This window comes from Lepisma saccharinum, chromosome 17, assembly GCF_977018435.1.
Source record: "Lepisma saccharinum chromosome 17, izLepSacc3.1, whole genome shotgun sequence".
NCBI lineage: Eukaryota > Metazoa > Arthropoda > Insecta > Zygentoma > Lepismatidae > Lepisma > Lepisma saccharinum.
This window is the reverse complement of record NC_139245.1, coordinates 45,855,271-45,881,161: the sequence shown is the minus strand read 5'-3', so window position 1 is coordinate 45,881,161 and position 25,891 is coordinate 45,855,271. Positions and strand designations below refer to the sequence as shown.

At 37.9% G+C, this 25,891-nt stretch overlaps 1 protein-coding gene across 3 annotated transcripts in view; it reads right to left on the bottom strand.

Annotated features, from left to right (window-relative positions):
- The window catches only part of alpha-Catr (alpha-catenin related), a 717,773-nt gene that overhangs the window by 33,155 nt on the left and 658,727 nt on the right, over positions 1-25,891 (bottom strand). For all 3 annotated transcript variants that reach the window (XM_083139397.1, XM_083139399.1, XM_083139398.1), the window contains exons 6-8: positions 23,446-23,700; positions 5,216-5,464; positions 2,678-2,837 (exon numbers count right to left, since the gene is read on the bottom strand). In XM_083139397.1, coding sequence (XP_082995523.1) covers positions 2,678-2,837; positions 5,216-5,464; positions 23,446-23,700 — 664 coding nt within the window. The remainder of the gene's footprint in view (positions 1-2,677; positions 2,838-5,215; positions 5,465-23,445; positions 23,701-25,891) is intronic.

The following is a 25,891-nucleotide window of genomic DNA, read 5'->3' as shown; positions in this document are numbered from 1 at the left end:
CACCGAAATAGATAAAAGGCTAAGGGGTAGTGTCAATTCGCGTTCCAACTTTTTGCAGCTGCTGATGTTGTATACAACATGTTACAAACATGTTGTATACATGTAAACGTAAGTCTACACTGATAACGTACAGAACGTTTGAAAATGACATTAAAAAACGTTGTTCTGACAGAGACAATAGGTTGTTGTAGACTTTTTTCTTATCCTGAGATGGCACACTTACCGTGCTGAGTCTTCCTGTAGCACGCTAGCAGATGATTTCTCTCGAGCCGAGACCCTATCCCCCGTACAAATCGAGGATTGGGGGTGTACAGTATTCATGCGAGGAGTGATGAAAAAGGGGCGAAAACATGCTGTTGAGATTTTAGCACGGTACGCTATTCCTTATAGCCCCAACAGCGTGAGGGAAATACGTGGCACCGCTGGTAAATGTTGAAGCTCTTAACATAAGAAGTTTCATTTCACTTCAGGGCTTAATTAAACTTCTTCCATCTGTGAGATTTGCTTTTTTCTTCTTTTCATTTTAACAAATTTAGCAACGTGCTATAGCACGGTAGCACGTATTAAGCAGCCGCCACTGTGCAGGGGGAACGTTGATCAGTCAGCTGTTTTTATTGTGTGCCTGTTCATGTGTTGCGCAATTATTGCACTTTCAAAAGTTAATTCCTGTTTCAGTGTAAAGTGCTTGATTTCATGATGAAAGAGAAAACTGTACACAGCATAAGCATATACATATGTAATATGTAATGTTGTTGAATATTTGGAGGGAAGTTAGCTACAAAGCATGCAGTGACTGCAGTAATAATATGGATAAGGCGGAAGAAAAAGAAAAATTCTGAAGTAGGAAGCAGGGCAGCGCTGACTGAGTGAGTACTGTTATTTTCTTTAATATTTATTATTCTCTTGATTTCGCTTGATTTTGTTAGTTTGGTCAGTCGGTCATTAGAAATAAACAACTGATAGATAGATTACAACTGATTTTCTGCATGTGGTCTTTGTATCAGCTACGTTGTTTGCAGGAGCGGCTTGAGATAAAATTATCATAAGGGCGAGGTGATGCCCCCTCTTTTCCACCTTTTCCTCCTTCAGCCTGAAGTTACTGCAATGCTTTTATAATTATTACCATAAATTTACTGTGATTAAAATTAAATTATATGCATGTAATATATCAATTTGGATTGACATTCATTTTCCAGTGGGGGGCAGCCCAGCCCCCCTTTTCCCCTTCCAGATGTCCATGCCGACTAATCAGAACTGGTCCTACATTTATTAAAGGGAAATGGCAACTAATGGCATGTTCATACTAGAAATCGAACCTGAGACCCTTTCATTGATATGTGACAGCTTTGTTCAAATTTGGAGCTGGTCAACCAGCACATGCTTTCTATCAGTGGATGAGAAAGTTTGTTTACCTTACATGCGCAGACAGCAACACCTACACTGAATCAATGGACGTCATGTAGTCCATCCCTTGCTTCACTCACAGCATCATTTAATACTTTAAAACGAGCATCCAAGCACTTCAAAAACTTACAACCTTGTAATACTGGCAGTTTGATACTGATCGACAACAAGTCACGTCTTCACGCCACTCTTTCACTTTCTCGCGAACCCTAAGTGTTTCAACCTTTAAGGGAAAAACTCTGAATGCATGCACGAACTATTTTGGTAATGTATCTCTTTAATTTTAATTCATCGCATCTAATTCCAGCTTTTATTAATTTCTACTCATCCTTCTCTGCCGCAATCTTGCATTTATTCCAAGAAGTTCGGCACAAAAATCATACAAAGAGAAGATTGAATTTGTAATGTGTGCGTTTCAAACTTGAACCGCACAGAGCAACACTGGAAGAGAGGAAGCAGCGAGAACGGTGCCTTGTGCGGTGGCTTCTGCAAGAGCACGAACTGCGCATGCCCATATGGCTGATACGAAGGTTCTGCAATATCCTGTTCCATGTATTTTGCCCTATTCCCACCTCGAGCTTCTGCTCCTGCACGAAGCTTTCACAATGGCACGAGCTGTCCTGTGGGGGTTCAGTCTGCACCAGGGTGGCCGACTCGCGGTTAAGTTAAGGACATTGTTCTATTGTTCAATCTCGAGGTGATTACCATATATTACTGGGGGTTCACTGCTCCTGTGCGCTATAGGGCCAACCGTGCCTGGTATTTATGATTCACATGTGTTAACTCAATTGGCACGTGAAGTTCCAAAGCAATTTGAAACAAGTTTCCCGGGTGTAAAAGTTCCATGCAACTTTTATCTTTGAAGTAGATTAAAAAATGCTGTATAAGTCAAATCCACACACCCAGGAAGAACTTAAACATAACATTTGCAGAGAAATTGCCAACATTAATTGACGGCTGTAGTGAGTTATGGGTAATGTCATCAAGAGGTGTCAAAAATGTGTGGACAACGAAGGCGGCCAGTTTCAGCACCTTCCTTCATAAATTGGTAAGTAAATAAATCACTCTTTAGTTATGGAAACTTGTGTGCTTGATTCACAGACAGTCAACAGTGCTGACAAAAGGCCACGAGTACCTCACTTACCTATAGCACAAACACCAATGTGGCGGTCTACACTACAATGAATCACTCTGTAGATGGCAGCCAGAAACAGTTCCACTATGATCTTCAGAAATTACTAAATTTTCTTATTCCTCCACCTACTAGGCTTACCTTCAACGTTTTCTTTCGCAATCTTTGAGGTGGGATGCAGGGATAGTGTATGCGCTGCTGTTACAACTTGAGGTCCATAGATTCGAAGATTGATTTCTGTATACTTTGCTGACACTTGCAATGTGTCTGATGCTGCAACATGCCGCATTAATTTGCATACCTGAAATGTAAGAAAGTTATATAGCAACTGAACAGACATATGTTATAATTTATACTAACTTCTGAGAATACATATCTTTGGAAGGATGTTCTACTGCAACTTTGCCACAGACTTGAACACTTGAAACCACACAAATAAAGCAGCGTGTGTGAAAAGCTGAGAAATCAAGGATGAATAAAGACACACTTTCATAATGAGAATAACCCATAATTAGAATGAGTTTAGTGTGTGTAGTGTAGTGCTTATTTTGCTCACTAGATGGCAGAGAAATGCTGGCAGCATGACTTGAGTCATGTATGTGATATAAGAGCTTAGAACCACCTAACCACCAACAAACAAGAGAACGTGTGCCGCAGCATGAGTAAAATTCCTTCCAATATAAACACAGGATGTGAAAGGAAAGAGAAAGAAAAAATTACTAATCTAAAAATTATGGTAATTTAAAAAATTGCTACATTATGATCAGATTTGGAAGTAACTTAATGTAAGTAGCATTACTTTTTAATACTTGCATTAGAAACACATTTAAACATTTTTAATTCAGCTTGTTCTCTCTATTTTTACATATAAATGAGGCCTCATACACGAGGAAGACAAATTATTAAGTAGGAATGTTTATGAGGCCTCATTTATATGTAAAAATAGAGAGAACAAGCTGAATAGAGAAGATGGGAATATTGATGAAATATGGCTAGGAATGTTGAAAAAATGGGAAAAGCGTGAATATAAGGAAATTGGTTTCAAGGTTAACACAGACATTGAGCGGGAGGCTAGCATCATACGTGACTTCTCATTTGAAATGAAGTAATGGAAGGGTAAGATAGGGGAAGGAGGAAAATTGACTCACTCGCAACCTCGTGCATTTGAGTACGTACCAGTTCCAGTCAACATGTGAATTGTGATTGGATAGTAACACAGGTTTTAACAGTTTTTATATGAGTTTTAAGGGATTTTAAAATGTGAGAATAGTCCTGTTTTAGTCATTTGTTATCCTAGCATTCAACCTGTCCACGTAAAAACCTATATCCTTTCTAAATGACGAAGCTTTGTGGATTTCCATAAAGCCGACTTTTTGACCTGAAGAAGGGGGCAGTTGCTACTGAAACGTTGTCTTTGACAAGTATATACTCACTGTATGTAAGTAAATAACAAATTTTGATTTTATGCTTATATATGATAGTGAGTAAGTCGCACGCAATCAAAATATGAACACTGTCACTATGTAAAATCACAGGAGCACCTTCCCAGCTAACCCCAAGACTCAACCAAACATCCCCTCAGCTAGCAATTTCCACTTCAAATGCTGCAGATAGGTTAATTGGGATTGGATCTATAGTTTAAAGTGGAATCAGAACCACTATGTGACTCCACCAGAACTAATAAAGGTCTATTTTATGAACTAACAATTGCCCATCTTGTAACAGCAAAATACAACATAAGTGTTCATAAGTACTCAGTGGATTTACATCTTGCTCAAAACTCCTAACCTACATATCGAATTGTTCTTTCATGAACTGGGATCGTACCAAGAGACTATCACGTATCCACAGATACGCTTATACTTGCTTATCCAACTGTCCCCCGTTAGGGAATGCCAGAGGTATCTAATTTTACATAAATCAACACAATCAATATTCATTTTAACACCTTGAAGACAGGTAGGGTAGGCACTGGGCAAATTAGGATAAATGGTCTTACCCCTGCCTCGACTCAGAATGCAAATGGTAGTAGCTTCGCCTCCAAGATGTTCCTCCTCTTGCTGTTCGAGCCAAAAGCCCAATTCTTCCATGCTCTCCAGACTTTTATTATTATTCCCCATGCAATGAGCTTCCATGCTTCATTTACCTTTAATCCAGAGCACTCGAACATTTCCATTGACAGGAATGTCCTACTTCTCATTCTTTGGCCATTTCCATTCTGAGTCCTGAATGACAATATGTTACGGTATATATTCTATTTCCCTAGTCCTCAGAGCAATTAACGTAGATGCTATGTAATCAATGGTTTCATGTAAAACCTACCCCAACTATTTTATAAAATTTTACAGAAGTAACATGTTAGATAGAAAGGTGTGTGTGGTGATCGTTGGACGGGGTACGATTCCATCTTACCTACCATGAGCATTACCATGAAAAAATTTAGAACTGGAAAATTTCTTTGTTAGGACAAAATGTCTCTTATAAACTTGTGCATGTAGTTACACTGGGAAAACCTGCACCACAGAGTACAGATTTTGTACTTGCGTAAAAGGTTAAAATATCCTTACTTAATGACAGGTTACTTTTGGACTTGCCCACCAGATAGTGTGATATGTTTGTGGAATATAATTTCCAAGATTGTTCATTTATGATTCGAGTGCAAAATAACACTCAGCTTACCTCTAAGAGATGTTCTATGTACTCATGAAATCGGTCCGCACACTCCTCTAGCCTTTCCGTGTCCGATGCCAACGAAGCATTTCTGATTCCCCCCACCAATTCTTGGCCTGCCCGAGTGACTGGAGTGAGGTCTGCTAGCTGCTCCATGGTTGTTTGTTGCAGCTGCAACCTCAAATCCGATGTCGCTTTCAATAAGCCTATGATAGCAGTCTCCAGTTCATTTGTTGGCGAGCTGCTTTCCCTCTGCTCCTGGTAGAAGAAGAATACAGGATATTTTCAGCATAATGTACAAACTAGGCTGTAGGGAATCTTGCAAAGAGTTATTCAGGGAGAAACAAATAATGACAATATACTATAAGGCTATAATGTTTGTTCTAAATACTAGAAGCATGACTAAGAATAACCAAATACACAACCGCAATACAAGGAAAGATAATTATTACCAGAACAAACACAGACTCAATATCTCAAAACAATCACCAATGAATGCTGGGAAAATATTCTACAACCAGCTGACGTAAAACTGATCTCCAAAAAATAAACAATTACAAACAATAAAAAATATTTGACAAAGAGAGCTCTCTACAGTCTCACAGAATTCATGGAACAAGACAATATGACTTAGAAACATGCTCAATCTGTATACGCTTCACAAGCAAACCTCATGATAGTTGAACTAAACAGACCCAGTCTGATATTCTAGCATAATTATAATAAATGTTAACAAATGAAATCTTATTCTTATTTTGATGCAAAGCCAATGTACTGAACAATATGTATTTTATTTGTATTCTTATTTTAATGATGCAAGGCCAATGTACTAAACAATATGTATTTTAATTGTATTCTTATTTCAATGATGCAATGCTAATGTGTTTTTATGTTTATTGTAGTGTAATGAAGTGTATTTTTAATTTTTTTCTTTGGTGTAGTGATGTAATGTACTGCACAATGTTTCTTCTTTTTTGTTATGATGTACTAAACTAAATACAATTTTATTTTGTATCTTGACGTTTCCCATGCCCTTTTAATGAAGGGTCAATGGAAGAAAATAAAATTCAAATTTAACATGAAACAAAATCATAAAATAGAATCATTTACTACAATTTGGATAATGAAGATGGAAATTCTGTGGCAGAACATGATTTCCTACATCACTTTTTAACTTTATTGTTCCATCAGGGTCACTAGGTCAGATGACGACAGTCGACAGGTTACAACAAGTTTCCTGAAAGGGATACTGACATTTAAGTGCCTTCCAAAAACTTGCCCCTTGCCAGGAGCATTGCCATAATTTCCTGCAGGGGTAGTAGGGTTACTGATAATAATGAAATAATAGAAATCAGTGTTTGGAAGTAACTAGTTACAAGTAACAGTTACTTTTTTGAGGAAATGTCACTGTAACTAGTTACTTTTAAAAGTAAGTAACTGTAACTGAGTTTCTTTCTTCCGATAGAAGTAACGTTTCAACACTTACTTCTGCAGTTACTTTACGACATTTAAGTGCCATAAATTATTGGCGATTTAGGACTTAAAATGAGCTGGAACTCAGTATCTGCTGCGATACAAAAGTCCATCCTTTGTTACATGAGGAAGAAGAAAAGATAAAGTTGTACCAAATTGGCAATCGGTAGGCTCTACGTGCCAGGCATTTCAGGGTGACAGGTTTATCTAGGGGTGTGAGGGATCCCGAAAAGTAGGGACCAAGCAGTCGGGAAATAAAGAATGATCATTTTAAAAAGTCGTTAATTATTGACGTTTTCTGCATTGTAAATGTCTGGAACTTATCGGAAATTATTATTTTTTGTACCAGAAATCCAAAAACAATCACTTAAGGTGAAAATGACGTGTAGAATTCGACTTTGTCGGGAAATTGCGAATTTTTCCCGTCCCGACCCAAAAATTTCTGTCCCGCACACCCCTAGCTTTATCCTATGTTTCATGTATCGTTTGGTAGTCAATTACAAAGCAATGTGCATACCTCAGAAGAGGGGTGGATTTCCCAGAAGCGGGAAGATACGCTTCTAGGAGGAGAGTTCTTTCCCATTGCCAGGCGTGTGCTGTGAAGTGCGTTTTTTTTCCTTTTAGCAGCTAGAATACCGGATAAAAATGGAAAGGAACATCCTGCAATATTTCAGTGCTTTCACGAAAGAACTCGACGGTACTGGTACTATGAACGAAACTGAAGAAGACAAGAGCTAGCAAATGCGCATACGAATGCTGAAATCCACGTGATTTAATTTATCTCTCAATTCTAGATAATTTAAAAATAGAAGTAAAAATTTTTCCGATTAGAATTCGCATATTTACGATTATTCAGTATTTCTGGAAATTTTGAAAAATTAATAATGAGAACCCAATTTCCTGAAATGAAAGACGTGATAGATCTTTACTCTGAATGCAATAATAATAATAATAAACACCATTGTTACTGACACATCAGTGAATTACAATACTCATGAGGCAAACCAACGAATCAGGACGACCCTAGCCATCATTGTCGCTTGTTTATGTAATCGTCTCAGAGAGAACTCAAGGGGTAAGTTTAAAATGCCATTCTCACCTTCATTATAATATATAATAACAACCCGTTGCTCTACAGACCTGGAAGGGCCTAGGCCTATCTCCCGACTGCCAGTCTCCCTCCCACAATCCTACATAGAGGAGTGAAGATCTTCAACCAGTGATGGGGTGACGTGGGGTCAGCACGTTGAACCCTCAGCCGTTATAAGAGAGTTCCAATACCGGGTTATGCTACTCACTCGTAGCTCCCCAATTTCCTCACCGGCCCTATACACACGCCGAAAACCCAGAGACTGAACCCAAGGGGACCTGAACGCATGTCGTTCCGCAGGAGTCTAAAGCACAGCGTCTTAGACAGCACGACCATGGAGGAGTTCTCACCTTCACTGATAACGCACAATTATAGGCTACTACATTATATTTTTTCTAATTATCTGGTTCATAAGCACTTTAAATTGTACAACATTTATTTTTCTCTGTCACACTCTTTATGCACAACAATTCTCCCTTGTTAGAATATAATTTCAAAAAGTGTAAGTTCTCGAAAACTTCAATATATTTTACAAAACAGTAAATATGTAGCTTCCTTTGTTGCAGAAGTATGGCGTTTGATCATTTTCCCCCGGATTGACAAGGGTAAAGAAATGAATGAACTAAAAGGAAAAACTAAATCAGATAGTCTTTTTTCTCATGATGCATATAAGACATAGAAAACGGATAAATTTCTTCTTAAAATGTAATTGTCCGAGTTTTTGTGGAGGCAGTGAGGAGTGAGTCTTCTTAATCCCAATGTATTCTATATGAATGCTCTCTTTCTCTCTCTCTCTCTCTTCTCACACACACACACACACAAACGCAGGCCAAACGCGTTGTCAAGTTGATAGAATCAACGAACAAAAATCATTACTAAAATACAGAAGAATCTACATTGAATTCATTCTCCTGATCACTTTCAAACAAAAATGAATTATGAAATTATGTACACAGTAACAGCTGTAAGACCAGTCACTGCAGCTGTTCTGATTTGTAAAGTGGCCTTAAACTTTTTTTTTTTTGTGAGGATATACACTTAAATCAGCAATTTTTCGTCAACTATTAAAAAGATAATGACCCATATTCTTTAAAAAAATATACAAAGCTTCATTGGAAGTTAAGTGGCTCGTAAAACGGAAATGTTCGACCCCCGTAAATTGTCGAGGTACCCCCTGGATCCCTCTTTCGGACACACAGATACACACACACACGTGAGCAGCGAGTGAGAGAAATCGGTACGTTAGACGGTAAAATTCATGCTATTTCTGTGCAGCTTCTAGACCCCCCTCAATTGGAAATTTCTTAAATATAACGACAATAAATATATATATGAAGATTTATGTACCAGTAGCACAAGTAAAACACATGTAAGTCTTCACAAATTATTTTATTACAATTAATGATCGATTTGTGTAATTTGTTTGCAAGAAAATTGCCAGCTGAAAGTAACTGTAGAAGTAACTTACAGTTACTTTTGAAGCACAAGTAACTGTAACTGAGATACTTTTTAAAATGAGTAACTGTAACTCTTACTTTTTTAAGCAAGAAACTGTATGTAACTAGTTACCTTTTAAAAAGTACTAACTTTCCGAACACTGATAGAAATATTGTAATGCATGTCATGTAAAGCAGTTTTTATTGTAGTTATTCTGTTCCAATACGAAGAAACGGAATTTTATTTACATTATTAACACTATAATAACACGCTCTCTGTTCATTTGTAACTTGAAATGAATGATGCTAATTTCAAGCCCCTTCAGATGCTAATGTCCATTATATCCAACCAGGTTCCTTTGTTGCACCCTGTAACCTAATGATTTCCATAAATGGCAAATAAGTTTTAACCCTTAACTGGAGAATGCTATTCCGTACAATATAAAGAAACATTTGGATACATTTTGCAATAATAAACCATGAATACTGGTATAATACCACAGATAAGGGTATATAACCTTGTCTGTGGTAATACTATGCTGCACGAGGATAGTCTGAAATGAATTGATATTATTATCAAGGTTTAAGGTTGGATACTGAGGAATATGGCGGCACCAAACCTTTTGGTGTGTGGATGGTTCTCGAAGATCCGGATCGGCCACATCTTCAAAGAAAAATGGATTTCGTTTGATTTTTTTATGTCCACTTTATGCACAGATAGGCTAATGTGGACTGGACCTACATTTTAAAGTGGGATTCGAACCATTGTGATATGTGCCTCCACAAAATTTCAAACTCGAGAGCCCTTGATTACAAGGCGATGAGAGGCCATGATATTCACAATGTTGACAATTGGAAATTTAAACTATTGGAGTAAAACATATCCTGGGTCGCCAATTTATTGGAACGGTCCCCAGTGTGAAGCAGTTTGTTGCAATAATTAAGTAAAATAAATTGACAAATGTCACGTAACACATGGGTACGGTAACCATTTTACTACAATCACCATAGTAACGAATAACAAGACAACATAATATCGACATTGAATAAAGTATGTACAACATAATTGTCTTCGTTCATTTAGGATTATGCACAACAGAAATAACAAAATATAATTGCAAAAATGAATTTGAATTAAAGAACTGTTGCAGTTGTACTGCAGAAGTAGAGCCTGCTTCGAAACCAGGCTGTGCTCGATCTCATAAGTTTCACGTGAAATTCATTCTATGTAATTTCATTTCTATTAATGTGACTGCAATAGGCAAATCTCTTAACAGTAATAAAATATTAAACTTCTTTGAATTTCAAACACGTTCAATAATACATTACAACTAGTATTCATTCAAAATTAATTTCCATCAAATTTTAAGTACTCGCGACTCTTCCAGCGTAACAGTTCATGTTATTCAACTCCCTTCTCTTCTGTATGAAGAGACGAAATGCATTACGTTCGGAAGCGAGAGCAAAGGAGGGAGTGAGGGGGGAGGCTACCATTTCCTCCAAGGCCACTTCCAAATGGAACAGAGGATCTCGGAAGCAATAATTTTCCAGCGTTCGGGGGCTTTCCTCTTCATTGGAATCTTTATTGATCCTCCTCGACTTCCGCCAACAGGTTCCCCGAGAAAATAGCAATCCTTTTTCCATTTTACGTCAAGGTTGTTGCTCGGGACGGTTTGTCCTCTCCCCGCCTTCATTTTTCACCTTGTTCGGTTCACCTCCATGGCGTTACTTGCCAGATCGCCTTACAACGGGCAATTTCTCTACCGCAAGGACCCCCCCCCCCCAAAAAAAAAACTACTTCCAAATATTGACTTTCTCTATCGCTCGTATGTCTTCCGTGTTCTCTTTGAGCTTAATCTTTCGTGAGCTTATTTTGGTTCTAAATTTCCCTCACCCGCAGTTTCTTTAAAATCGATTATTACCTTCATACTTATATTTGGGTTTAGATTACTGATAGAAGTTGAGAAAAAGATAAAGAATTTAAGAAGATATACTGTGAACAAGGCTGGTTGGAGATAGATTATGTTTTGTCTTTGTTGAATGTCTTTCATGTAGTTTTTATAACATGAAGTTATAAGTTAAATAAATGTTGTTATTTGGTTAACGTCTTGCCTAATTGAAGATTATTACAATTGGCGATGAGGATAAAAATGGAGAGAAGGTAACAAGGTGACCTTTAATAGATGAAGATCTTGACAAATTGGGAAATCAATGTCTAGAATGCAATAGTGTTGAAAGAGGTGCCTGCAGAAACAAATATGTCGGATGGAAACAAACAGAGATTCCTTTCAGAGAATACATGATTTTTTTGAATACGCATGAAGGAAATTTTTGCTGTTCATTGATAGTTGCTGTAGGAAGGTGGAAGGTGCGATCGACAACAGGAGAAGAAACTATAGAATGTTCAAACAGAAATTTCCAGATCTTTGGGTACCCTTCTGTTATTGTGTCAGATAATGGACCGCCTTTCAGAAGTAATCAATTTGAGAAATTTTGTGAAAAGCATGGAATAAGATTGATACATTCACCGTCTTGGAATCCGGAAAGTAACGGTTTAGCGGAAAGGTAAAGGCAGACTGTTCAAGGCTTATTAAGAAAAAAAATCAAATTAGAAATGAGGGACGTAGAATTGTCCGGAAAAAAAATGGTAGATAGTATCTTATACTATATAAGATTTTTGAAGTGGCAACGATTAGGAATGTCTCCAGCAGAAAGAGTTATGAGTTATCAGCCGAGATGTATATTCAACTTACCAAATTGCCAAATAGATGAAAAGATAGATATTAATAAATATGAGGCAGAATCTTGAATGCCTAGATCAGGAGAGATAGTTTAGATAAAACATTTTCCATCCTTAGTGCCTAAATTTATAAAAGCTCAGGTGATTAAGAGAGTAGGAGCAAGGCTTTTAGAAGTGAAACTCAGAAATGGATTGACAAAAAGAGTGCACAGACATCAAGTGGGAAAGCTTAAGAACAACTATAAAGGTCAGAGATTGGAGGTTGAGAAGGAAGAAGAGGAGTTGCATGATTTTTGGACGTTTCCAAGGTATACAGAGGCAGCACCAGGACATGGGGAACCAGAGGCAGTTGTAACTACACAAACGAGGGACATGGGGAACAGAGAATTTGGAAGATCTTCTAGATACAAGGAAGAACCAGTTAGACTACAACTTACCTTTGGTAACAAGACCTCTGAAAGATTTTTTTTGTTAGAGGGGGTAGAATTGATAGAAGTTGAGAAAAAGATAAAGAATATAACAAGATATACTGTGAACAAGGCTAGTTGGAGATAGATTGTGTTTTGTCTTTGTTGAATGTCTTTCATGTAGTTTTTATAACATGAAGTTATAAGTTAAATAAATGTTGTTATTTGGTTAACGTTTTGCCTAATTGAAGATTATTACAATTATTTTTCCCTTTGTTAATTTAATTTTTCATTGTAACTTATCAGGGTGTCTACTAAAATAAAAAAAAATCCCAAATTCTGGACCTTTTTTAGTTTTTCTTAAACTATATTTATTCGACCCCTGCTTAGGTAAAGTTGAAAATTACCAATTAAGAAAATAAATATTTACTTAACGAAAAACCCCTGCCACAAGGTCAGTTAAGATGAAAACGGAGACTGTATTTAACAAGAGAATTACACTTGCTTTATGTATTAATGCATCCTGTACTGCATGTGGCAGACTAGAGAGGCCTTAGCGTCTGGACTCACAGCCAGTATGTGGCGCTCGTGTTGTCGTCCCTATATACAGTGCGTACATTTTGATTCTGGGCCGAGATAGCGCGTGATTGCGAGGTATGGCACACATTAGTACACGTTATGCAATATAAATATAATTGTCTGCGTGCTTAAAAATAAACGGGAGATCATGGGCCATACCGCACCGTCTACAGTCACGCGCTATCTCGGCCCAGACTGCAACTCTCTGCCTACCTTCCAGCATTGCATTAAAACAGCGATTAGCTGTCTGCCCAAGATATAGACAAAGTCGATGCTAAGGCCTCGTCGTCGAGATTGACATTTGAGTAAGGAAATCTCCCTTCGCCCACGCTGAACAAACGTCCCTTCCGTCGATCAGGTGACATATTCACAGAGTCAACTCCAGTTCGAAAGTGCTTTTCTTCCCCCATATGGGAATCCAAGCGAGTTCCCGGCTGGTATCCCCGATAAAGATACAAGGAACCAATGCAATGTTGCAGCACTGGGTTCGGATAAATCCCTTGAAAAAGTTTTAAATATACCTTTTCCCCCGAATCTTTTTGTGGTAAAAAAACGACGATGTGCCCCAACATTCATTGTCTCTACACGTACTGTACGCATAAATTACACTGGCCTATGGTTTACCTAGTCTAAGTAGAAATTGATTTGGTGTTTTAAGTCCACTTTATGCACAGTAAGGCTAATCGGGACTGGACCGACAGTTTGAAGTTGGATCCGAACCACTATGTGCCTCCACCGGGTATCGAACCCGGGAACCCTTGATTACAAGGCGTCGACGCTACCACTGCGACACCTGGAGGCACTACCCTAAACATAAATGTAGACGTCACTAAACATACAACACAGTTTTGCAGTAAAAGTGCCATTTAAATGAAAATGTAGGTTCGTTTTACCTAAAAACCATTCTATTTACAGTAATTTAAATTTTTATATTTAGCGTCGCTTTTCTGACACTTTTGGCTAACCGCAACCATGAGGATGAGTGATGACATGATGAAATTGATGAAAGAATACCTATGTACACGCCTGGATTCGAACGCGGGACCCCTGGCGTCGTAGCGCGCTGTGATTATTTATAGTGGTCGACTTTTCATTTTGCCATCCAAGTTCCCTGGTTTTCCCAGGGAATAAACTGGGACATATAATTTCAAAAAATCAATAACTTGAGTGAATATGGGAGTAAGAGCAAATCCACTTCGAAAAAGGTTGTATATTCCTTGAAAAAGCGAAAATATGTTGAATATGACCGAAAAATATATGAAAATATGCTCTATCATGTAGAAATGGCCAAATATGCTTAAATATGCCCTTAAAAAGCACATTAATTTCATTAGTTTCTTCATAATATGACTTTCTATATATTTAGGGAACACATGAGCCTTACTCCCCCCCCCCCCAAAAAATCACGAAAATCTTAGCCCTACTTATAACAAAATTGTTCGTAAAAGTGTGCAAGGTATAGTTCACTCTTCTTCAAGAATTAAAACGCTGTATAAATCTATTTCACTTCTACAGCTCACATTGTTAATTCTACGCCTATCGCCTTATTATCTACGTAGGTTACGTAGTCTACGTGTATTACATTCCTGTGGTTAGAGAAATGTTTAAGCTGAAAAGCAAGCGTTTTCTTTCTCTATAAGAAATACATGGTAGTCAAAGCTAGTTTAAGTCCAATTTACGCACAGATAGGCTAATCGGGACTGGGTCTACAGTTTCAAGTGGGATCCGAACCACTATATCCTTTTTCTGGGTCCCAAAATGAAATAAACGTGTGAAACTGTAAAACGGTTATTTTTATTTAATATTATCATTATTTGTTTATATATATATATATATATATATATATATATATATATATATATATATATATATATATAGGCTATATATTATTGTCACATTTTATTAATTCTGTAATTTTTATGTATTAGCGTTTTTAATGTATTTTTTATTATTTTTATTTTATCATATTTTATTCCCCTTTAATATTATCTTAATTATTTTATCATTAAAATATCATTATTAGTATTAATGTAATTTTCTTTGTGTTTATATTATTGCCACTTTCTTATTTTTAAAATGTATTATTCTTCATTTTTTTTAAAAAAAAAGTTGTCCTTGTACAAGGGTTGCTTGCAAGAGCGGACCAAGAGGCCGGAACAAGCCTGCTACAATAAAGACGATTATTATTATCATTATACCTACAAAAACACAACAATACGCCAAGCGAGTCGAGTCTACAAGATTCCCGCTACATTTAGATTTTGCATAGCATTTCCCTCGCCCAAAAAAATAGCATCGGAATTTCCCTTACGCAGACGGAAATTTCCCTTCGATGACAACACTGCTTCCAATGTGTGGTCTCACCTATCAGTTCCCAGTGTTATCAGGAACCAGCAGCCCCGCGCTGCTCAATGCCAATTCCCTCCAGGGAAGGAAGGAAAATAAAATACCAGCTGATTCGTAGAAGGCACGACATGCCCCAAGTTATTTTTTCCCCCAACTTCCCTTCATTTCTTGTGGCTCACGAGACACGAAAGGTTCCAATAAAAATTGAAACGAGCGAATCAAATACACGAATGACTATTTTAACTGTATAAGCGACTTGAAGTTTTGCGAAAAGAAACTTTAAATTCCAATAAAGATTGATTGAGTTGGTGTCTTAACTCCACTTTATGCACAGTAAGGCTAATCGGGACTGAACCTACAGTTTCAAGTGGGATCCGAACCATTATGTGCCTCCACCGAGTACCGAACAAATTACAATAAAGAAAGTACAACAATATTCTGACAACAGTTAAGTGAACAAAATGTGTTTTTATAGCAACTATCAAAATTATTCGGGTATATATCTAAATGTTAAATAAGTGATGGTCAGTGAAATAGAGAAAGCTCAAAATAAAAAAACCCAATTGTAATTAAATAAATACATTATTTTATTTTTCTATTTTACTGCTCAGCGTCAGACAAATATTCTTTTCTAATAATAACTATTTTACATGGGTTGGAAATTTAACAGTGGCAACACTGCTGTATACACGCCATGAAACGGAACCGGTGCTTCCCACTTATACCACATGTTAGTTTGATACCTAAGCTACCTCCCTGTAAATGGACTCTTCCTTCCAAAACTAGGCGCATGCGCAGTGACGAGAGGAATAGAGTATCGTTGGAGTTGGCGGTCAAAAGTTGTGTAGTCAGAACCCCACTAATGTGAAATTTCTGGTGATTCTCGCCGTACTTCCAGAACAGACCGTCAATGCGCAGTATTACCACAGACAAGTTAATCATATTAACTTGTCTGTGGTATTACTGTTCATTTTTGGAACATAACCTGCGATTAGCGTTGCGAAAGAAGAGCACTTTCTGCTGAATCCTCCCGTCATTATGCAGGACAATGCTCGGGCGCATGTAGCGCAACCTGTGGCTGATTTGTTAGCTCGATGGAGCTGGCAGATGCTGTATCATCCCCCATACTGCCCAGACTTAAGCTCCTCTGACTTTGATTTGATCCCCAAGATGAAGGGCACTCGCTTCCGAACCGAACGTTCCAGAGATTCTTCAGGCAATACACCGCTATATTCAAATCATCAACAGAACAGGCACTGCTACAGAAATATTAAGACTTCCACATCGCTGGCAACTTCATCGAAGCGCTGTAGAAGTTTCACAGAGGTATCTTTTTCGTATCATTTGTAAATTAATAATTGCCACTATTAACTTTTCAACCCACGCATATTGCATTTTTCGTACCTAGAAAGTGACGGTCTTATAAAATTTGATTTTAGATACATAAATTAGCTTTAATAAATTTCGTAGTAATCACAGAAAAACGTTTTGTTAATTAACAAAAAAATCTTGGAAATCAAAGAAAAAAACGTGTCGTAGTTTTTACTATATTTGTCAATTTCGACAGTATTTAATTATTCTAAACGATTTGGTCAGAACTGCTTCAAAAAATAAAGGTGGTGAGCATTCATAGTCACTTATTTACTAACGCCTATTTCTGGGTGATTCTAAGCAAACATTTCGCCCCGCATATTATGCATTATAAATAAGTATAACCGTACTTTCGATAAAAAGATCAAAATATATGACAAACTAAGTTATCCCTTCACTTCATTCCTGGTCCCGGGTTCGATACCCGGTGCAGACACATACTGGTTCGGATCCCACTTTAAACTGTAGGCTGGCTATCCTTTCTGTGCATCGGTGTTCTCTGTGAGTGTCCCAGCATCTATTTCATAGAATCATTATTCATCGTCATTCTCACTGTTCCTTGTAATCACGGGGTACCGGGTTCGATACCCGATGGAGGAATATAGTCCCATTAGCCCCGATTAGTCTTACTGTGCATAAAGTGGACTTAAAAACTCATTCTCACTGTCGCGATTAGCCAAACGTGACAAAAAGCGACGCTATAAAACTACAAATACAGTTACCGACCATTTTCGAATTTCACTGTACATTTGAATATCTCCGTCATGTGGTTCCTTTTTTTTATTACAAGTATTTACTAGCACATTACCCGGCGTTGCTCAGGTATTTATTTATCCCAATCTTGTATTAGACAGGAAAATAATGAATTCTAACTATAGTGTAAAATGTAACTAATTTTAAATGTGATCGTCAAAGTCACAAATTAGCTTAGCGACTCCGTAAACTATGGATTCGACACTAATCTAGGTCATATGTGGAATTTTATTTCTCAACCCCTCTCATCCCCCATGCCGATAGGTGATGAACTTGGAGTTGAACCGCATTGGGAGCGTCACGAAAACTTTGGATTACATTCACAACACAGCTTGAAGGTTAGACAACCCGAGAAACACTATCGTTGTGCGGATTGCATAGAGTCACTGATGTCTGTTTGTGCGGAATTTAATATCGGTGGTTCTGGATTATTTTTACATGTCACTCCTTCCCACCCCACCCCTATGGGTGTCAGGGGTGCCTTACACAGAGTATTTATTTCCAGATTGCAAGTGATACGTGTACCAAGTTTGGTTGAAATTGCTCCAGGCGTTCGAGAGTTATGCCGGAACAATCAAATATACACATCCACACACACACATACATCCATTTTACATATAGAGAGAAGATTATTATCGAGATTATTATAATTTTTTTTGCAATTAAACATAACGGTTCATCCGGTCATTGATTGGTTGGTTGATTTAGTGTTTTAAGTCCACTTTATGCACAGTAAGGCTAATCGGGTATGGACCTACAGTTTAAAATGGAATCCGAACCACTATGTTCCTCCACTGGATATCGAACCCGGGACCCCTTGATTACAAGGCGACGACGCTACCACTGCGCCATCGGGGAGGCTCATCCGGGCATTGAATCCAACCCTGTGATCTTTACTGTTTTTGGGGCTAACAATGATTCCCTACTGCATAAATTCTCTACCGCATAAATTCGCTACATATTTCAGTGGCACCCATGTTATGTGTGTTGCCTAACTTTACGGCAGCGGTAGAAGTTGTCACTGAAATCCACTTATCGCCGTATGGTGGCTATTCACCAGATGTTTACATTTCTGTTTCTCCTTGGCGCGGGTGGGAACTTTACTTCCGGTTTTCAATAGAATAACATGGAGTTCAAAGATATAAAGGCAGTGTCGTAAGAAAAGGCGACAATCATTGTGTGGCTTGTGGTTACAAAACAAGGTTGGGAACAAATATTTTTTCTCGGGTATCTATGCATAGTTTTCAGTCAGATACTATGCAGAAAAATCAGTGAATTCATGCAGTAAAGCGAAAAGATTGGACACAAACACGAGGGAATAGTCGACACTACATCACTGGAGTAATTCAAATGAAAATGTTTTACGTGTCTGGAAAATCATATTCGTCTAACGAACACGTGTTGACTATATTTAAAAATTGAAACTGTTTATAATCATCCAGAATTCCAAAAAATATAATTTTATAATTTAATGTAATCAATGTAAACTTTATTATTAAAATAAAGTGTTTTCTTGAACAACAATTGCAAAAGTTAATAATAAAATACAATAACTGTGCATTTTAGTATTGTAACTGTTGTGTTGGATATGAACTCGAATAGCATAAATAAATAAATAAATAAATAATACTCAGTAATAATAAATTTCGAATAAAATTTGTTTATTTCATTAGTTTAGTAATTATTTATTGTATAACATTTGTAACAGTTGCAATTATTATTTCTGCTATTCTACTTTTATTACAGGCCTTTACCCCTACAAAAATGTCTAACAACGCTCTCTCTAAGCCATATGATAAATTTAATCTAAAATTAAAGGGGTTGTGTTTGATTACACGTCGAAAATTATACATTTTACTGTTGTAAAATTGAAATATTTCAATGTTTATAATTTATGTAAGCTTTATTTCAACCTGCAGAAGTCTTAACACGAAACTGTTGGTAGAAGATCAACATTTTCTTGGAAAAGACTACTATTTTTCCGTAAATCTTCATCCAAGGGATCCGGGAAATTGCCAATCTTCTCTAGGTACCTTTGTTTCTCTATATTACTCAAAAATTTCAAGTGATCCATTTTGTATCCGATCTTTTATAAGAAAATAAGCTCGGTGACGATCTGTATTCCACTTGTTTACGTTGGAAAATTGCCCAAACCGAAAGTTCTTTCCCCGCCATCTTTTATCGAAATGTCTGATCGATTATTTTTTGTTTACTCAGAAATAAACCCCACAGTTAGGAACACATCTAACGCCTTGCAGGCAAGCGAGGAGTCCCATTTTTACTGCCGGTGATTGTACAGCCAAGATTTCTCCTCTGTTTACCTTGCTTCAGTAGAGTCAGTGTTCAAACTCTCAATTTCGTAGCTGAAGGTTCGGGAGTCGAGTCGCAGAAAATACATCCCATTATGCCATTTAATCTAACATTGTCGCGATTAAGATAAAGAAATACTACAAAAGCACCGTTACAAGCAGTGTGCTACCCATGGCCACTGGCGTACGCAAGGAGGAGCTGATGGGGCCGCAGCACCTCCAAAAAGTTCGAAAAATTCAAAATTTTCAAATGAAAGCAACTGAGAACTAGGGGAAACCAAAGTGGTAAGGGCAGCAACTTCCCTAAATGAATGCCGATTATAATTTTTGCCTTTGAACAACCTTTAAAACAACGTTAATAATGGAAATTACGAAACATTTTGCAGTGTAACCCGAAAAAAAACTTGAGTACGCCAGTGCAACTACCATCAGTGACCGACTCTTGGTTATAGCACCGACAAATACATTTGTCTGTGGTTGTACACTGGAATATAAACTTAAACTGAACCGAAAATTCTCCCCGAATCATTCGGTTCGTTGCTTGGTTGATTACGTTTATTTTACTTCGCTTTTCTGCCACTATTGGTGGGGTACGGACAATTGCGGCCGCGAACAATTGCGGTCACGGACAATTGCGACCACATTCCAAGCAAAACAGTTTAAAATAAAAATTCTCCCGGGCAATTGCAATCTGAAGGGCTGAACTTCTCTCCCCTCCCTCCGTACCACCTCCCTTGAAACCACCTTCGCTCTTTCGAAATCGATTCTCTTTGTTTTCTTAAGGGTTGGTTCTTTGTCTATTGGTAATAATGAATTACAGCCCACCTCCAAGGCGGAGTGGTTAGCACAACGCTATACGACACGGTCCCGGTTGAAATCCCGGCCAGGGCATGATTGTTCTGTGTGAATGTCCCTTCATCAATTATCATATCATCACTCATCCTCATAGTCTCGATTTTCCAAAAGTGGTAGAAAAGCGACGCTAAATAATAAAAATCCTATTAAATTAATAAATAACAATGATCTTGCCTCTCTCTTGCACACATCCGTGATATAGTACACAATTACGTGAAACAGGCCAGATTTACAAACAAGGGAAATAGAAAATTTAAAAAAAGTCATTTGTATTCAAGTAAAAAAATATAACTGCAGCCGTAAATGGTACGCAAAGGGAAGGTCAAATACACCCATGGTTCCATCAGAATAAACTGCATAGAAAAACAATAGTCTTCATAATGTGAACATTTGGTGTAATATGAGCTTAGAGTGGAGATTGCAATGCTTCATGAACAGTCTACGTGCAGGGGAATAGTAGTGTGATTCCGTCCATGGTTGGTTGGCATGGTCGCAATTGTCCGTCCTTTAACTTTAAAAGTGGTAAGTGATCGTAATTGTTCGCATTTTTGTCTTGATCGCAAATTTCCGCGGTCGCAATTGTCCTAGACTAACTTTTGGCTAATCGCGAAGATGACAGAATGAAATTGATGACGCGACACTCACAAAGAACACCTATGCTCAGGCCGGGATACGAACCTGTGCCTAGCGTCGTAGCACGTTGTGCTAACCACCCAGTCATGGAGGTCGGCAAGACCTTTCCGGGATCCAGTTTGCAGACGCATTTGCAGTCGTGGACTTGGAAAAATCCACGAAAAGAAGTCCCACCCGAAAAAAAAAATCTGTTCAGAGCTGGCTCGGGAAGACTTGGGAAGGGGGCGCCTCTCGTAAGAGAAGTCATCCCGCCCGAAAATACCGACCTGGAGCAGATGGCGTATTGATTTGCATTATCAAACATTCCATGCGAGAAAATAGTGCGCTGAACGAGGCTGGATGTGGGGGGGTCGCGATTTATAAGGAGGATAATAAAATGGAAATCGATGTAGGGGTCGACGGAAATGGAAAAAGATATTTGGAGGACAGGTCTCCCGATAGCTGGAAAAGGAGGGGGTAGAAAAAAAAGAGCTGACGTCTATATTTTCCATCGAATTTATGTATTGTTCATGATGCAACGGCTGATGAAAAAATCCTCACAAAATTTTCGCTAAAATATGAACTAGAACACTGAGATACGTTTCTCAGTTGGGATTAAATTAGAATGATTGGAAAGCGGATAGGGAGGGTAGAAGAGGGGAGACAGACAAAGCGAGGGAGAGTTCAACGCGAATTTCTTCCTGTCTAAGGTAATGACTGCTATAAATATCTGAAGCATTTACATAGCATTTCTGGCTGCAGAAATGATAAAGGAAATGATCCCTTCTCAAGTAGTTCTCAAAGTGGACTGTAATGCCTTCTTGGAGACGCTTGTTTATGGTCGTAGGGTGATCTGACCGCGAGGAAATACAGTGTGTTTCAAAAGTCAACCCTAACTTCAATTATATTTAACATGTAAACTTGGAAAGACTTTAATAAGTCTTGTCTTAAGTCCATTTTATACATAGAAAGGCTAATCGGGACTGGACTTACAGTTTAAAGTTGGATCCGAACCACTGTGCAAAGTGCCTTCACCGGGTATCGAACCCGGGACGGGAGAGACATTAATACCGGGTTCTATCCATAATACACCATCAATGATATATATATTTTTAGAAATCTTTATTTACCAATACAGGAAATCCGAGAGGTTGATTAATTGCTCAAGTTAGAGTGCATTTATCCCCAGAATGCCAAATTCATGGGCTTATTCTACTTCGTTTTTCTTCCACTTTTGGCTAATCGTGAAGCTGACGATGAAAGATGATGAAATGATGAAGGGGCACTCACAAAGGACACAAGTGACAAGGCCGGGATGCCAAACCCAACAGCGGTATGGCTAATAGGATCTTCTGACGGCACATGTAAAGAGTTGCACTAATGCTTATTCACAGATTACATTACACCTAGAACACAGTGGAAATTGTTCGAACGAAAGTATTCGTTTGTATCTAAAGACTGATCGAACGAAAACAGTGTTTTAATGTTCCTGTTCACAAAGAGTGGCACACTTTATAGTGCACAACAGTTGAAGAATGTGCCACTTTATCTGAACAGGAGTGTACCACTTATACTTTCCCCCCTTCATTTCCGTTTTCTGAACACTCATATATTGCTTACAAAGGTACAGAATGTTAGGTCTGCTTTAGACGAAAGCATTTCCTTTAACATTTTTGGTAGCATAAATGCTACGTAAAATCTTATAGGAGATAGTTCTTTACACGGAAGCATTTCATGTAAAATTTCGGTATGCTTTTGCGATTACAATGTATAATATATACAGCACGAAAGGCACGTCGAGTTACACCATCTATGGTGAGTGAACGGTGTTTACAATTGAAACAACTAAATTTTTCCCCCCACACATGTACATTAAACGCTATAGAGTATGTATTTAAGCAGCGCCATTGCTTTGTACCTAAAAACCATTTAATACGAAACGTTATTCCTCTCGGTTGAATAGTTATCGGCTTTGAAAAATGTGAAGTGATACATTGTTTAATCTCACGCGGCCGCCATTAGATCTGCACTCGTGACCAAGAGATCGCTTCTGATTGGTTATGCTACGAAAAATGCCACGGAAATAGAGCCGGTTCTATTCTTGCCATAAAATATGCCATGGCACCTGAAATGCCATAAGATATTTCACTTTACACGGTAGCATTTTGGGCATGGCATAAATGTTTAGAAAAATGCTAAAGAGAATGCTTTCGACTAAACCGGGCCTTACTTATGAACTTCATCAAATAAAATCTCCAGAGCACTCACCAAGTTGACTCCCGCCCTGAGCAGCTGGTTGAGCTCGAGCTTTGAGCGGTCGCAGAGGAGGAGGATATTCTCTCGGTGCTCGTGGCTCGTGTACGCGGAGTCCGTGAAGTCCTGCGTCCTCTCCACGATGGTGTCCAGGGCGTCCGACAGCCGCTCTCGGGACCCGTGGCCCACCAGCGTCAGCCGCGTCATCTCCACCAGGTCCTCGAAGTGCTTCAGAGCGCCGTAAACCGTGTGGCTCACGTCCCAGTCCTCCTGCAAAGGCAATCAATATGTTACAAGAAGAAACTTTGATTTTTGATGAAACAAAGCAATCACTGAAAACTTTTAAGTTCAAAATTAAAAATAAATTATTTCGTCACTGAAAAATCACGATTCTTTGAGTTAAAACAAAAATAAACAGACTTAAGAAGAGTCGTAGGAAAAACCAGACGAGATAGAATCAGGGAACAGCTTCAAGTAGAATCAACTGATAATAGAGAGAAGAACACTGGGCTGGTATGGCCATGTCATGAGAATGGGAGAAGAAAGAAAACCAAAACAAGTAATGGAAGAGAGACCATAAGGAAGGAGAAGAATAGGAAGACCTCGGATAGAATGGGAACAATACCTGTCAGAGATGGTTACTAAAAGAGGAAAGACCCTAATGGAAGTTAAGAGAATGGGACAAGATAGGAAGAGTTTTAGCAGATGGCTGAAGGACCCAGACGCCTAACAGCACGAAGGGGAAGAAGAATTAAGTAAGTTAATGATTTCTTGGGATCGAAAAGAAAACATGATTCAAAACAAATTTTGATGTCAATTTTCCGCATCAGAAATGGAGGAAAAACTTGATGTTTAAACCTTCAGGGTGTCCCAAAAATGTCCATACTTTCTTTGCAGGCGAGACGCCAAGACATTATTGAGCCGTGACAAGTGCACCAACCTATAAAAATTCAATGCCTGGAATTTTCCGAACTCTGGAAGGCTGCCACGTTGAGTGCATTACGTGAAACTTTATTTTGAAGCGAAATTCCCTATGTATGGAGACTTTTGGGACACCCTGTAGTTTTTTTGTTCCAAAACCGGAAATCATGATTTTTTAGTGACAACACATACATCGTTACCTTTTATTTCTTCGGACAATATTGTTGTATAATACACCGATTTCGTACGTGTGTATGTGTCTAAACACACAAAGCTTTCCACTATTTGGAATTGCGTACCTGCTGCACAAAAACATGAGGAGTTTCTAATTCCGTTCGAACTCCGTCTGCACATCAGCCGCACGGTACAATCGAGTTCACTACAATGGAGTCGAAAAAGTGTTACCAACCTCAAGACAAGAAAAAGTGCTGTTTAATCTGTGAAATTATGCTAAATGTTAATAAATTGTGCTAGGATCTATAATTATAATAATGAATTATTACTCTCATTTAGTAATAGTAATTTAGTACTATAATTCTATTCGGCCGAAATGACTTCAACATTGAACTAGAGAAAGTTTGATATGATTCGTCGACTACAAAGCGGAATATTTGTTGTTTTTTTTGCGTCCCACAACGTTCTATCGATTTCTTGATTGATTGATTGATTTAGTAATTGTACAATCTTGGTTAATTTGCGAAAATGGGGATGAGTGATTCTTATGTAATATCAAAGTACAAAACATATACATAAATATGTAACAATAATTGATAAAATATGTACCTAAATATATATTATGAAAAGGATATGTAACTAAATATGTAGTATCAAAGAACATGTAATATTAATAATAATCGAGTATCCAAGCAATTTCAAGAATTCTGCTAGATATTTACTATGTTTGAACACATTCAACAGAAGTTGTTCAAATTAAAATTTGTATAAAATTTATATAAACTCAGAAAAGCACAGCAACGTGTACATATTTCAGAAACCAATTTTTTGTCAACTATTAATTACTTTTCACATCGCAAATTATTGTAGAATATGTAAATATGTAAGAGAGTATTTGTAACTTTCGAAACAAATTGTAAAAAAAACAGCGTCTATAGAAAGAACAATCGAATGAAAATACATAGCTACTCTTTTGTACGTTTTGCACAGACACGCACACTTCTACATTGTAAGTCTGCTACAAAGGATGAGCGATCATCGCTTTTTAACTCGTACTTCCATAGTAACTTTACAAAGAACGCTGCTACCACACTACCGGAAGTCAAGTCCATTATTCCTTACACACTCTTTCAAATCTCAACTAACTGCAATGAAGTTCAAGAATTATTAAAATCTGTTTCAAGTTCCAAAGCTACCACTCCTAATGATATTCCTGCGATATTTCTGAAACATTTAGCCCATATCTTATCCAAACCAATAAGCACAATCTTTAATAAATGCTTTTCCGAAGGTGTGTTTCCTTGTACATGGAAGCAAGCAAATATAGTCCCTATCCTCAAACACGGAAACAAAACTCATGTCACTT